The sequence below is a fragment of the Zalophus californianus genome, chromosome 8 (assembly GCF_009762305.2).
Source record: "Zalophus californianus isolate mZalCal1 chromosome 8, mZalCal1.pri.v2, whole genome shotgun sequence".
Taxonomy (NCBI): Eukaryota; Metazoa; Chordata; class Mammalia; order Carnivora; family Otariidae; genus Zalophus; species Zalophus californianus.
In genome coordinates this window covers 22,282,426-22,295,754 of record NC_045602.1, presented here as the reverse complement: position 1 = coordinate 22,295,754, position 13,329 = coordinate 22,282,426, and the positions used below count along the sequence as shown (strand labels likewise).

Below are 13,329 nucleotides of genomic sequence, written 5' to 3'. Positions count from 1 at the left end.
GTCCTACAAGGCAGGTAATTTCTACTTCAGAATCAAGTATGTTTTACAAACCCAAGATTTCTCCTTCCTGCTCTGTTTCTTCATGTTTGTTTAGAATGTCTCTGGAGAAACAGAGTTGCATAGTTTCCATAACTGAGCACAGATTGAATGAAAGCCCTGTGAGAATAGCTATTATTGTACTAATGAGATGATCATCCAGGACCACATCAAGTTGGGATAAAATAAAGACTATGGGAGAACTGATTAATTCCTTTAGATACCCTTCTGTCAAGATCAGAGTCACTTTCCTCCACAATTTTTCAATTTGGGAGGAGGTGTTTCAAAATAACTGATTTCCCTGGCTCAGGATGTAAATTTAAGAGAAGATTCTGGTAAAGCCAGAGGAGATATTTCAACATAGATGCTTTGTCAATTTAGGGCTTTGTGGGAGGCTTCTTTTTTTTTTAACAAAAATACAAGAGAACAAATCTACACCTTTATTTACTTTTCATTAAATTTAAATCCTTGAGGGGTACAGCATCACACGGATTCTGTGGCCAATGGCTTTAGCAGGAAGGTTGCTTCGGAATTTGGCACGAACCATGCCACTGTTTCCATGAGCACGAGTTAGTTTTCCCCAGATTACTCTGGTTTTGTTTGGTTTGCCACCAGGAGTCACTGTGTTGTTCTTTGCTTTGTACACATAAGCACATCTCTTGCCTAGATAGAATTCCATTTCATCTCGAGCATAAACACCTTCGATTTTAAGAAGAGCTGTGTGCTCCCTCTGGTTCCGGAGACCCCGCTTATAGCCAGCAAAAATGGCCTTGGACCACAGCCTTCCAGACACTATTTGGCGTTACAGGAGTCCTGTTCCCAGCAGGCCTCCACAGGCTCCAAGATGGCCTGTGGGAGGCTTCTTGACAGTTCTACTTCTGACCTTGTACAAAGTCATCTTTGTAATATGGTGATGGAAAAAAAAAAAAAGTCCTCCAGTGAAGGGAGTGGAGCAGAAAGCCCCACCAATCTCTTGGTCATCTTGAGCTGAAAAGAACACTTTTCTTATTTTTTTTTTAAAGATTTTATTTATTTATTTGAGAGAGAGAGAATGAGAGATAGAGAGCACGAGAGGGAAGAGGGTCAGAGGGAGAAGCAGACTCCCTGCCGAGCAGGGAGCCCGACATGGGACTCGATCCCGGGACTCCAGGATCATGACCTGAGCTGAAGGCAGTCGCTTAGCCAACTGAGCCACCCAGGCGCCCCAAGAACACTTTTCTTCTTAAAAGGGCTTTAGGAGGATGGACATAAAACGATTGACATAGGATTTGTACTGTTTCGGGGAGCCTGAGGAAGGCTCTGGCTTCTTTTGATATGCATGAGACCAGCCCCTTTCTTTTTTTTTTTAAATATCAACTTTTTTATTCTTATGTTAATCACCGTACATTACATCATTAGTTTTTGATGTAGTGTTCCATGATTCATTGTTTGTGCATAACACCCAGTGCTCCACGCAGAACGTGCCCTCTTTGATACCCATCACCAGGCTGACCCATCCCCCCACCCTCCTCCCCTCTAGAACCCTCAGTTTGTTTTTCAGAGTCCATCGTCTCTCATGGTTCGTCCCCCCCTCCGACTTACTCCCCTTCATTCTTCCTCTCCTGCTATCTTCTTCTTTTTCTTTTTTCTTAACATATGTTGCATTATTTGTTTCAGAGGTACAGATCTGTGATTCAACAGTCTTGCACAATTCACAGCGCTCACCATAGCACATACCCTCCCCAATGTCTATCACCCAGCCACCCCATCCCTCCCACCCCCCACCACTCCAGCAACCCTCAGTTTGTTTCCTGAGATTAAGAATTCCTCATATCAGTGAGGTCATATGATCCATGTCTTTCTCTGATTGACTTATTTCACTCAGCATAACACCCTCCAGTTCCATCCACGTTGTTGCAAATGGCAAGATCTCATTCCTTTTGATGGCTGCATAATATTCCATTGTGTATATATACCACCTCTTCTTTATCCATTCATCTGTCGATGGACATCTTGAGACCAGCCCCTTTCCATCCTAGGTCTTAAATAAGCACGGCATTAATAACACACCCGCCACATCACTGACAGTGTTTCTAACAGCTGGTTTCTTGGAGCGATTTGCAATATCACGATCTCTTCTACAAAGTGACACTGCCTTTCAAAAAAAGGCTATCCAGTTGTTCTTCCTCCACTCCCCCCGTAGCTCACACAGAACAAGAATCCCATGAAAATCTATTAACCCTGCGTCCTGTACTCAGCCTGGGATTTCAAATACAGTCTAGGATTTCATAATTTTTTAGTAACACCATTTTCCCCCATGTAGAGTTCCACCTTTCTTTCTTTTTTTTAAGATTTTATTTATTTATTTGTTTATTTATTTAGAACCCGTTCGCAGGCCTGAGCACTCACGAGGGGAGGGGCACTCTAATCGGAATGCAGAGCCTGAGGGGCTCAAGGTGGAACTAGATCGCATGATCTGAGATCCTGACCTGATCTATAACCAAGAGTCCATGGCTTATGAGACTGAGCCACCCAGGCTCCCCTAGAGTTACACTTTTTTTTTTTTAAAGATTTATTTATTTATTTCAAAGACAGAGAGAGAAGAAAGCACAAGCATGAGTAGGGGTGAGGGGCAGAGGGAGAAGCCGACTCCCCACTGAGCAGGGAGCCAGACGCAGGGGCTCCGATCCCTGGACTCTGGGATCATGACCTGAGCCAAAAGCAGACGCTTAACCTTAACCGACTGAGCCACCCAGGCGCCCTCAGTGGCATATTTTTATGACAAAGCTTCCAAAAGCAAAAAAGGAAAAGGTCTGTCCTGGCCCGCCTTTCTGTCCAGGGAAATAATGGTGGTGGTGCACTGTTGCCAAGATAGATGAACCTTGTGAAAGGGAGTCTCACTTGCTTGGCCAGTTGGTGGGGTAGTGTAACTGCGTTAGGGAGGCACATTCACCCAGCCTGGCCTGTGAAGGAGGAGTTTTGCTGATTGGCACATCCCGCATCTGGCAGCCCTCCCAGCACCCGGGGCCCATGGCTACTTGAGATGAGATGGAGCCCTCCCCAGCAGGCTTGGCACATGGCCACACTTCAGCGGTAATAGTTGAGCTTTGCTTCAACTTCTGGTTTGTGCTACTGCGCTTCTTCTCAGAGAGCATCAGACCTTGATACCTTGACGGTCTTCTGTTCACCGGACATGGGCTCCCTCCCCATGCCCTATTTAAAATTCGTACCTTTACAGAGAGTGTACCTATATTTGCACCAGGAGCTCCAGGGGCTCTGCCGCCCAGCCTGCAGTTAGCTGTGGTTTCTGGGATGTGGGACATGGAATCTGTTTTCATCCAACTTGGCCCCAACCCAGAGGTTCCAGCCCACTGAAGCCGGAGGTAACTGATGTGATTTAGGCCTGATTTACTGAGCTTGTTTTTCTCCTTCCAGCATCCTCAATGTGGAGGACTGTTCTTGTTCTGATTTCTGGACCATAATTTTTTGTAAGGTTTTTCAGGTTAAAAAAAACCTCAGGCGTCTTTGCCCCTTCATTACTTCTCGGTTTATTCAGTGCACGATCAGCTTCTTCCGCTATCTCTGTAGGTGACACATAATGCTGCAGCTCCTGCCCTAGGCAGCTGAGGTGGTCCCTTGTCCTTTGTTTGCTTCTCAACAGCTGACATCTTGCTGTTATTTAAAAATTACATTAATTAGGGGCACCTGGGTGGCTCAGTCAGTTGAGCGTCTAACTCTTTGACTCTTGGTCTCCGCTCTTGGTCTCCGCTCGGATGGTGATCTCAGGGTTGTAGGGGATCTGTGTGTAGTTGGACTCTGCGCTCAGCGGGAGTCTTCTTTCTTTCTCCCTCCCCCTCTGCCCCCCCCATGTGTATGTGTGCTCTCCCTCTCTCAAATAAAGAAAAAGATCTTCAAAAAATTACATTAATTAGCCCACTATATGTGAATATGTATAACATTTTTATGAAAAATAATTATTTTCCATACTGGAAAATATTTAGTGAGAAGAGTGGCATTGTTTTACATTTTTGCAAATACCTTTAATGTCTGTTGCAATAGATAGCTGGATTCTCCTATCTGTTTCTACATCCCATCTGTTGTAATATCATATATTGTGTGGCTTCTGGAAAATTCCATGATGCGTGAGAGAAGTGTGAGAAAAGGCAAATAGCATCTTGTATTATGAAAATGGTTTGGGCCACGTAGAAAGGGCCTCAGGGACGCCCCCAGAGTCCCCAGACCACACTTTGAATACCTGTGATCTAGAGTGAGGGTCAGTACACCTTTTCTTAGAGGGCCATATTGTAAATATTTTAGGCTTAATCTGTCATAGCTATTCAACTCTGCTGTGGTATCAGGAAAGAGCTATGGGTAACATGTAAACAAATGGGTATGACCGTAACCCACAAAAACTTATTTACACAAACCTGCAGGGGCTGGGAGGAGGTGGGCTGGATTTGGTATACTGTGGCCGGTGAGCCAACTCCTGGTCTACAACACCAAGCTTGCAGGGGCCCTGGGTTTAGGGCTTGTGCCACAAAAAGGGGTGGACGGTGCCCTCTGATTCATCCTAGCCAGGCCCCTTCCAGAGGAAGAGAAAAGGAACTTCTCAGAGAAGACTAGATCTTGTACTTTAATTACCCTAGTTCCCAACTGGTAAAATCCAGTCTCCACCTTCTACTTAGACATCCCTCGGCCAGCTCTGCTTCTCCCATGGCCCAAGCTTCTGCCCTGCAACTCTGCTGCTCATCGGGAAGCAGATGCACATCCAACTCTGGGGAAGCTGTTCTGTCTCTGCCTCTCCCGCCACCTCGGGTCATGGGCACCTGGGCAGGTAGTACAAACTAGCCAAGTGGGCCAGCCATCCCCCTGACTCCTGAGTTAGGCCACCTTGGTGACATTGTGTCATCTGTGCTTGTTTCCTTTTGGAGCCTCTTGCCCACACACCCCTGTTTCCATGGGGACCAAAGCTGTCTTTGGACTTGAGTCTTAACCTGCCTTTTACCACTCTTGCCTACCCCATGCCCCTAGACCTGGTGGGAATAAAAAGTCTTCAGTGAGCAGGTGTTTTTCTTCCTCTGCTGCAGAGGCAAAGAACTCCTGGTTCCGGTTCCTTTGTGGATCCCAGTCTCTGACCTGACATTTCCTCCGGTCATTCCCATTCGTCCTCTGGTCCTTCCCTTGACTCTGCCTGCCTCCGCGGCCCTTTGGCAACCTGGCCTGTGCTGGGTGCTCTCCAGCTGGAGGACATGGCCTCTGGACCCCAGGCTGGCCTGGGCACGAAGGAAAACAGGAGGCTGGGGCAGCCTAAGCAACTTGTATTGAATGCGCTTGCCCTTCCTCAACCATCCACCAGCTTCATCTTCCTTTGCTGTCCTTATCTTCTCTACCGGGGTAATGCAGTCACCCCAGGGGGGCCTGATACTACTGGGCAAAAGCTGGAGTCTCAGCAGGGTAGGGTGGGGCAGGCTCCAAACTAGTCTCCTTAGCTATCAGAAGGGGTCCCCCCCCCCCAGTGTATGCCCCAAACCAGCTTGCCCAGTTCCATTCCCCAGAAAAAGATTGTGTGCCACCAGCTTGGGAGGAGATTCATCTGTTCCTCTGCCTACCACTTTCAAAGTCAACCAGGAAGTTATTGCTATTTGGCTTTAAAAATAGAACATTCAAGCTGGACTTTTATGGTCTTGTGAAGAACACTGTGCTCATGCCCACCCACACCTGGTCTCTGCCCCTGCCTGGCCTCATCCAGCTGCTCAGGAGCCATTCTCAGTGGGCCCCTCAGTGGAGACTTGGTAGATTTATGAGTTCAGCCTTGGCTGAGACCTTCTCCCCATGGCTCCCAGCCACCGTTCAGCTGCTCTCCCACATCCCATGCAGCCCACGCTGGGACGTTCTCTGTCTTTTTCTGCCTCCACCCCAACTTGCTGAGTCACCCCTCAGCCCCTTTCCCCTGCTGCCCTGTCCCAGCCCTGTGGAGGAGCAGTGGCTTGTCATGCCAGAGCCTCATTTAGTCCCACAATGGCAATGGTGGCTCTAAGGCTACCCGTGTTGGGACTCAAGTCAGCCTGGTCCATCCCCTCCCGCTCTGAGGCACTGATCTTTAACCAAAAGCTGGTTCCTTCTCTGTCTGGACTTCAGGTGCCTTTTGGTTTTGAAGCTGTACCTGATCTGGAAAGTTACTTTTAGTATGTGTAGACTCTAGGATGTCCTCAAATGAGTTCTTCAGAGCCAGAGAGAAATTCCGCTAAAGCTCTCAGAGATCTCCGACACCCTGTGGCAAGACTTAAGGAGTGCCTGGGAGGGCAGGGCCTGTGGGGAGAAGCTGCCTCTGGAGAGTTCATTTGTAGACAGATTGTAGAAATAACTCCAGAGCCAGTGAGGCCTTAGGCCAAAATTATATAAAGAACCCAGGGAACCCAGGCCCCATCTTGTTTTTCCTGGAGATTAGGTTTCTAACATAATGGAAAGAGAAGACTAATTGTCATCCCCTGGAAAAGGTAAGTGTTCTCCTTCAAAGGTCCTTCAAGGAGGTAATCAGGCCCATCAATATCCTTCAGATGCAAGGCCTTCAGGTGCTGTCTGCTTCAGTTCCGGTACGCCTTCCTCTGGGATAAGATCATGTCAAACTAGGCAGCTGACACCATCGAAAAGTTTCTCTGGAAACTGGAATGCAAGCAATGCAAGCTTTCTGGCTTAACCCATAAATCTAAGTCATTATCAAGAAAAGAGTGGAAGGGCGCAGGGCCCAGAGAGGGAGGAAGTGTAGTGATGAGGGGCAGCTGGAGAGACCACAGTGCAGACAAGACTCCTAAATTCCCCCCCTGCCTCTTGGACATCAGGTAACGTCTTGGAGCAATAGCAAGCAGGCTCCCTTCTTCAGTTTCCATCTGCCTACGTGACCCTGGCCCAGTTCTGTTCACACTCACAGCTGCCCAGAGCCTGTCCTGCCCTTGGCTTTCCCATCAGCACCTGCAGCTGCTGCCCTCCTAGGCCTCTAACCTCTGCACCTGCATGTCCGGAGGGTTTGTGGGAAGCTTCGGGGAGAAAGCAGGGGCGGTGTCCTAACGCAGCGTCCAACCCAACCAAACCCTGTCCTCTCCCACTTCCCTTGCAGCTACCACAACACCCGCCTCCCCCAGTGCTCCTGAGTACCCTCCCATTGCCGAAGGGCCCACTGCCTCGCCAGGTCTGCGTGCTGGAACCTGGGAGCTGAACCTGAGCCTGTTCAATCCGAGGGCTGAGAGTCAGAGGGAAGACAGGCAGGCTGGTAGAGAATCTAGGTTCCTAAGCTCGAGTCGTAGTCTAAGAGAAAAAGGCAAGTGTGATGCTCATTTGTCACCGAGAGCTGGTGAGCGTGGCCTCGTAGGAAAGAGAGCGTCTGCCTCTTCAGAGACTTGGGGTCTGGCCTCTGCCTCCGTTGTTCTTTGGCTTGAGGTGGTAGCTGTGGTGGGGTCAAGGCCAGAGCTCCCCAGGCCTCCAGCATAGAGACGAGATCGCATGGGCCACTTCTGCAAGACACGGGGATGGGAAGTGAGTAATGCTCACTGTTGCAGCCCCTCGTAGTCCTTGGCACCCCAAACTTGGCCTTCACTAGCCCCCCTCCCTGAGGCCCTCCCCTACCATGACTGCTCTGATGACAGTGGTCTCGGCTCACCACCACCTATGGCCCCCTGCCTTCCCCTGACCCGCTGAGCCTGGCAGAGAGGCTCATGAGGTGCTGTCTGAGAAGAGCAAGGTCCTGAAAGGAGCCCCCCGACGGTGGGGAGGGAGGTGCATGGCAGAGCTGGCAGCAGCCAGGGGCTGGGCAGCGGGGAGGGCAGCAGAGCCGGGGCAAGGAGAGGGTCCTCCTGATACTGAACAGCCCTGACCTCTTCTCTTGCTCAGCCCCCAACCCAGGTATCCCTGGCCATACTTCTCAGTGCTGCCCGTCTGTCTAAGCTGGGGACCTCCTTGTGCATCCTTCCAGCAGGAGCGTGGACAACCCCAGAAAACACCAGTTGACTCTGCTCTGAGGGCTGTCCTCCTCTTGGCAGCCCCTCGATGGGGTGGGGCCCCAAAGGGGCACTGCTCCCCGCTAACTATCCCATCCCACCACGCTGCCTGAGTTCTAGACAGAACCGGCTCTCATCTCTTCTTTCTTCAGCATATTTATCCATCACCTTCTACATGCAAGGGCCTGACTTGGGTCATTGCTTTACAGGTAAGGAAACGACTCTGCCACTGTCAGCATTTCAGAGTTGTCCCCATTCAGTCTCAAGTTCTTGCATTTTAGCTATATTTGCATGAAAGAAAAGAAATCTCAAGTTTCAAGACATTTCAGAACTGTGATGTTTAGGGGATAGAGAGGGTGAACGTATCCTCCATAAAAACAAGGCGGAGCCCTTTCCAGTGCTGTCTGGCCTCAGAGGGCAGAGATGACCCATCCTTTATAACAGTTCACTCTGCAACCAGCAGCTTACAGCACCCTTGGCCTGCCTGGTGGCTATGAGCATGGGCTCTGAGGTCAGACACCCTCGGGTTCAAACTGCATTGAGCCACTTAGTCTCCCCAAGATTCGATTTCCTCATCTGTAAAGTAATCCTCATTGGGTTCTCGTGTGGACAAGAAGATGGAAAGAACTGGAGTGCTAAGCCCAGCTCCTGGCATAACTTTAGCACCCAAATACTGTTATTGCTGTTATTCACCAGTGATGGTGAATATTGTTAATTATACTTTTCACTCATGATCTCATTTCATACCATGGAGGGGAAGTAAGGCTCGTGTTAGCTTCCCTTTCACATATGATAAAGCTGAGGCTCAGGAAAGGTAGGTCCCGGTCTAGGAGGTGGGAAGCACCCCCCTCACACACACACACACACATTCTGCCCACCCCCCACTGCTGGTCCCTCCCCCACCCCAGCTTGATTGCGTCTCCAGTGAGGCTTTCTGAGACCTTGTTCTCCCAGAGGGGGATCCCTCCTATGGCAGAAGTCCAGACGACACCGACGCATTATATGATGATCAGGTGATGTGCCCTGGAATCTAGGACTCTCCTGGTGCGGTTTCCTTTCCTAGGTCCCAGCCCCAGAAACCGCTCCGAATTTCCCTCCTCTTGGAGGAACTGCATTTTCCATGAAGCCATTTCCAATCACCACCCCCACTGCACCCAGGGTCAGCCGATTCCCAAGAGCCAGGCTTGGCTCCTCTCCCTCTGAGAGAGCAGGAAGCAGCCAGTCCCCTGGTCCCCACGTCAGCTCTGCTCAGGGCAGGGGGCCTGAGTCCAGTCCATCCCAAACCCCATTCCCCAAGGCCCGGGGCTCGTGGCCTACCTTGAGAGGGTGTAGGTAGCAGAGTCCACGCAGGAAGGGAGGCCAGGCGGGGCCGGGCAACTCATGGCCCAGTGTGCGGGTGAGGTGGGCTATGTAGCTGGTGGCCAGCACCAGCACATCCAACTTGGAGAGCTTGGTGTCGGGTGGCACAGCAGGCAGAGCGGCCTGCAGGGCCAGGAAGGCCTGGCGCAGTGTCCTCACCCGGCTCCGCTCCCGTGCAGCGTTCTTGGGACTGGCCTCACTCTGCACAGAGGACCCCAGGTGAGTGGGTCTGACTGGACCCCCATCGGCCCCTGTTTCTAAGAGCATTCTAGTGTGAGGTCTCCTTCCAGAGCAGTAGTGCACTGAACAGCAGAGACCTGAGGACCTCAGGCCCTGTTTGTCCACTCTCAGTCCTACCCTGCTTTATGCCTGAGGAAATGCAGAGAAGGTGTCACCTGGGGTCAGATGGCAGCAGGGTAGCAAGGCTGGGCTCAGAAACTGAGAGTCCTTTCCTCTTTCTAATACTCTAGCCCTTGCTCCATCCACACCCAAGTCTGAAGCCTGCTTATCAGGGTGCCCTGGGACCGCGGGAAGCTCAGAGCCACCCCTGCTCTGTAGGGCTGACCCTTGCCCAGCCAGGTCCTGAGATGAAGACACAGCTGCAGTGAAGAAGAAAGGACCCCCAACCAGGGGCCAAAACCCACAGCTGCCGTCCTGGCCTCACCACCGGCTGCAGTTCCGGGGCTGTGGGGAATCCACCCCATTCCTCCAGGCCTCAGGGCCCCCAGAGAAGTGAGTTGGGCCAGCTCTCTGAGCCGCACTCTGGTTGAGACCCCCTGAATTACCCCATCCACCCAAGCGTGGAGCCTTGGGGTCGAAGGCGCCAGTGTCCCCCCTCTCGGGCAGGGACAGTAACGCTGAGTGAGGCTTCGCCGTCAGAGTGACACCTCAGCCCTTCCAACCTTCCAACCCCTGCTTCCCCCCTGCCCCCCCCCCCCCCCCCCCCGCTCCCTCCACAGGTCCAGCATTTCCTTACCCGGCCACGAGCCAGGCTCCTGGGCCTGACCCCCCGTGGGCTCAGGGCAGCTCTGCTCCACCTTTGGTCGCTCCAGCTCGTCTCTTCCCACAGGTCCTGCCTTGTTCTGCTCAGGCGGCTCCGCTTCCTGCCAGGGCCTGCTACCAGCCGCCGCTTGGCCTTGGCCGGCTTCTGCCCCACTCCCGGCATGGCGGGGGCCCTTCTGACCTCCCTCTGTGACATGCCACAGCCCCGGGGTGGGGGGGGGGTGCTGCAGCCCCTAGACGGGAACACAGTGCCTGACGGAGCCTGTGGGCGCAAGCTCGGCGGGCAGGCGGGTCGCCCAGCCAGCAATGTCTCTGAGGGAGCTGGCGCCCAGTCCGTCCCGCTTCGCTCCTTGCTCTGGGAAAGCCGCCCACCGGGCGCAGCCCCCGCGAGAAGCCTCCTGCCTGCCTCCCAACCGGCTCAGGGGTGGGGGTACTGACGCCGGGAGTGGCCGAGCCCTGGGAGGAGGCCCCTGCTGAAGGAGGCAGGAGGGTGGTGGGAAGGGAGCTCCCTTCCCAGAGCCTTGCCGGACGGACCCTGACAGTAGTCCTGCCATGCACATGCAAGTCTAGCTTTGAGGCTCAAGTCCCTGGAAGGGCCCCAAACCCCCTCCTTTGCCAGAAGCCCGCCTGCACACACCCCTAAAAGGACCTTTCCCCCCCTTGCCAATGAACATGACCTTCCAGCCACAGGGCACTACTCCCCATCCCCCAAGCAGGCCTCCTATTTCCAACCCAGTGCTTCTCCATTCCCCGGAATACCTTCCTCCGGGGGGGAAAGGCTGCCTTCATCCGTTGGCTTATACCCTTTATTTGTGAGGATTTCTTCAAACCCCACAGAGCGCAGAGCCCATGTCTCCCTGTTTGATGGATACCCTAATTTATGCATGACCACACCCTGGCGAGTTCCCTCACAGTTCAGTGTTCGTAGATCACTCTGTGCCAGGCACTGTGCTAAGCACAGTATTCTCTTATTTATTTCTCAGAACAACCTTCTAAGGAAAAAGAGACTCTCATATCCTCGTTTTACAGATGGGAAAACGGGGATCGGGAAGTGACACAACTAGTAAACGCAGCTAGTAAGTGATGGGAGTGGGATGAGAGCCCAGGGCAGCCAGGTAGACTTGGAAGGCTGCCCCTCAGCCTACGCTGTTCTGCTGTGGGTGGGTCACTCACATGTCTGTCCCCATGCTGGTCACATCATCTGCTCCTTACAGCTAGTCAGGAGGAGTGAGGATGCAGGGACAGCAAATCTGCCACAGTAGCCCCTGCCTGTCCCCAAGTCCCAACCTCTGCTTGCAGCACAATCCATCTGAGATGTCCCTTTGTCCACCCATTATGAACTCCAGGGGAGACAAAATAAGTAGAGAGAAAGGAGAGAACGGACAGAGGAGTAAAGGCGGAGGTACATAGTAGAGTGAGACAGAACCACAGCCAACCAGAGGGAAAGGAAACAGGAAGACAAGGAAAATCCACCTGAATGTCCATCATCAGTAAGGAAGTGATCACGTACAGTTTGGTATCTCCGTTCTATGGAATGATGCGCAGTAATAAAAAGAAGACAGACCTCTGTGGAGTGACATGAAAATAACTCTCCAAGATGCATGGTTAAGTGAGAAAAACCTAGCTGTGGATCAGTATACCTGATAAAATCCCACCCGGGATCAAAAACACCAAACACCAAAAGCTGTAAGCGTGGAGGTTTATGTGTTTATGTGAATGTATAGAAACTAGACCAAAAAGTTGCACACCATGTTGTTTTGTTCTGTTCTGTTTGTTTTACTCTAGATGCAGAGAATGAAACTTGCTCTGGATCTGTGGCACACCCTGGCCTTTGGCACCACAGGGACTCCTGCTGGCCCTCCTTCACTCCTCCCCTTTTATTCCGTTGCCATGCTTCTTCCCTACCGCCATTTCAAAGTATTTAATGTATACTCTTTTGCTAGTCTGTGTGGTGGTTTTAAAATATGTACATGAATTCTTTGATGCTTCTCTCTTCAAAGGTGGAGCCCAATCCCCCTCCCTGTGAGTGTGGACCAGTCTTAGCAACTTGCTCCCAACAAATGAAACGAGGCAGGGGCGCCTGGGTGGCTCAGTCATGTCTGCCTTCAGCTCAGGTCATGATCCTGGAGTCCCTCTTTGGGCTCTGCGCTCAGTGGGGAGCCTGCTTCTCCTGCTCCCTCTGCCCCTCCCCAACTCATGCTCTCTCTCGTTCTCTCTTTCTTGCTCACTCTGTCTCAAACAAATAAATAAAATCTTAAAAAAAATCAAAACAAAACAAAACGTGGAAGCAGTGTCAGCGTGAAGCTTCTGGAACTAGGTTATAAAAGATGCTGTAGCTTCCTCCTGGGATCTCTCGGTCCTCCGGCTCTAGGGGAAGCGAGCTGCTGTGTCATGAAGGTACTCCAGTTGCCCTGAGAGGTCCAGGTGGTGAGGAAGGGAGCTTCTCACAACAGCCAGCACTCACCGGCAATGGTGTGAGTGCACCATCTCGGAAGGGACCCTCCAGCCCTGATTCAGCCTTCAGATGACCGAAGCCCTGGGCAACGGTTGGAGTGTGACTCATGAGTGTCCCTGAGCCAGAGTCACCCAGCTAAGCTGATCACACCCCCAGACTTTCTGACCCACAGAAACCATGGGAGGCAATAAATGTTTATTGTTGATTAAGTTTGGGGGTAATTTGGTAAGCAGCAGTAGAGAACTCATGCAATATGTGTTACTCAACCCTGTGCATCGTTGTATGAATAAATTTTAAATTCATTAACATAATAATGCATTTTATATTATCAGTATATAACACGGTATCAGCTACGTAGTAAGTATTCTATAAGCTTCACTGTTACTGCTTCCACTCAATCCTGTGGGTTTTTTGTTTGTTCCATAATATTCTTAAGAGTTTATTATAAACTAGTTTCACAAGCCACAAGAAAGTAAAAGGACTTTTACTTTTTACTTGTACAGCCTT

General features: G+C 51.3%; 2 protein-coding genes across 2 annotated transcripts; both read right to left on the bottom strand.

Moving 5' to 3' along the window:
• Nucleotides 1-453: 453 nt before the first annotated feature.
• LOC113938053 (60S ribosomal protein L35a-like) lies at nt 454-2,488 on the bottom strand. Its single transcript, XM_035729011.1, has 2 exons — nt 2,425-2,488; nt 454-828 (listed from the first exon to the last, which is right to left on the bottom strand). Exons 1-2 carry the CDS (start codon nt 2,486-2,488, stop codon nt 497-499), a joined length of 396 nt encoding a protein of 131 aa, XP_035584904.1. The 3' UTR covers nt 454-496.
• A 772-nt stretch (nt 2,489-3,260) lies between these two features.
• On the bottom strand, nt 3,261-10,707 carry TCF23 (transcription factor 23). Its single transcript, XM_027620601.2, has 3 exons — nt 10,342-10,707; nt 9,324-9,566; nt 3,261-7,523 (listed from the first exon to the last, which is right to left on the bottom strand). Exons 1-3 carry the CDS (start codon nt 10,561-10,563, stop codon nt 7,344-7,346), a joined length of 645 nt encoding a protein of 214 aa, XP_027476402.2. The 5' UTR covers nt 10,564-10,707; the 3' UTR covers nt 3,261-7,343.
• Between the last annotated feature and the right edge of the window lie 2,622 nt (nt 10,708-13,329).

Coding starts and splice junctions, on each gene's coding strand:
- LOC113938053 (XM_035729011.1), bottom strand. CDS start 2,488: ATGCGATCTAGTTCCACCTTGAGCCCCTCAGGCTCTGCATTCCGATTA. Junction 829..2,424: donor ATTAGAGTGCCCCTCCCCTC/GTGAGTGCTCAG, acceptor AACGCCAAATAG/TGTCTGGAAGGCTGTGGTCC.
- TCF23 (XM_027620601.2), bottom strand. CDS start 10,563: ATGTCACAGAGGGAGGTCAGAAGGGCCCCCGCCATGCCGGGAGTGGGG. Junction 9,567..10,341: donor GGAGCCTGGCTCGTGGCCGG/GTAAGGAAATGC, acceptor TCCTCTGTGCAG/AGTGAGGCCAGTCCCAAGAA. Junction 7,524..9,323: donor GCTACCTACACCCTCTCAAG/GTAGGCCACGAG, acceptor CGTGTCTTGCAG/AAGTGGCCCATGCGATCTCG.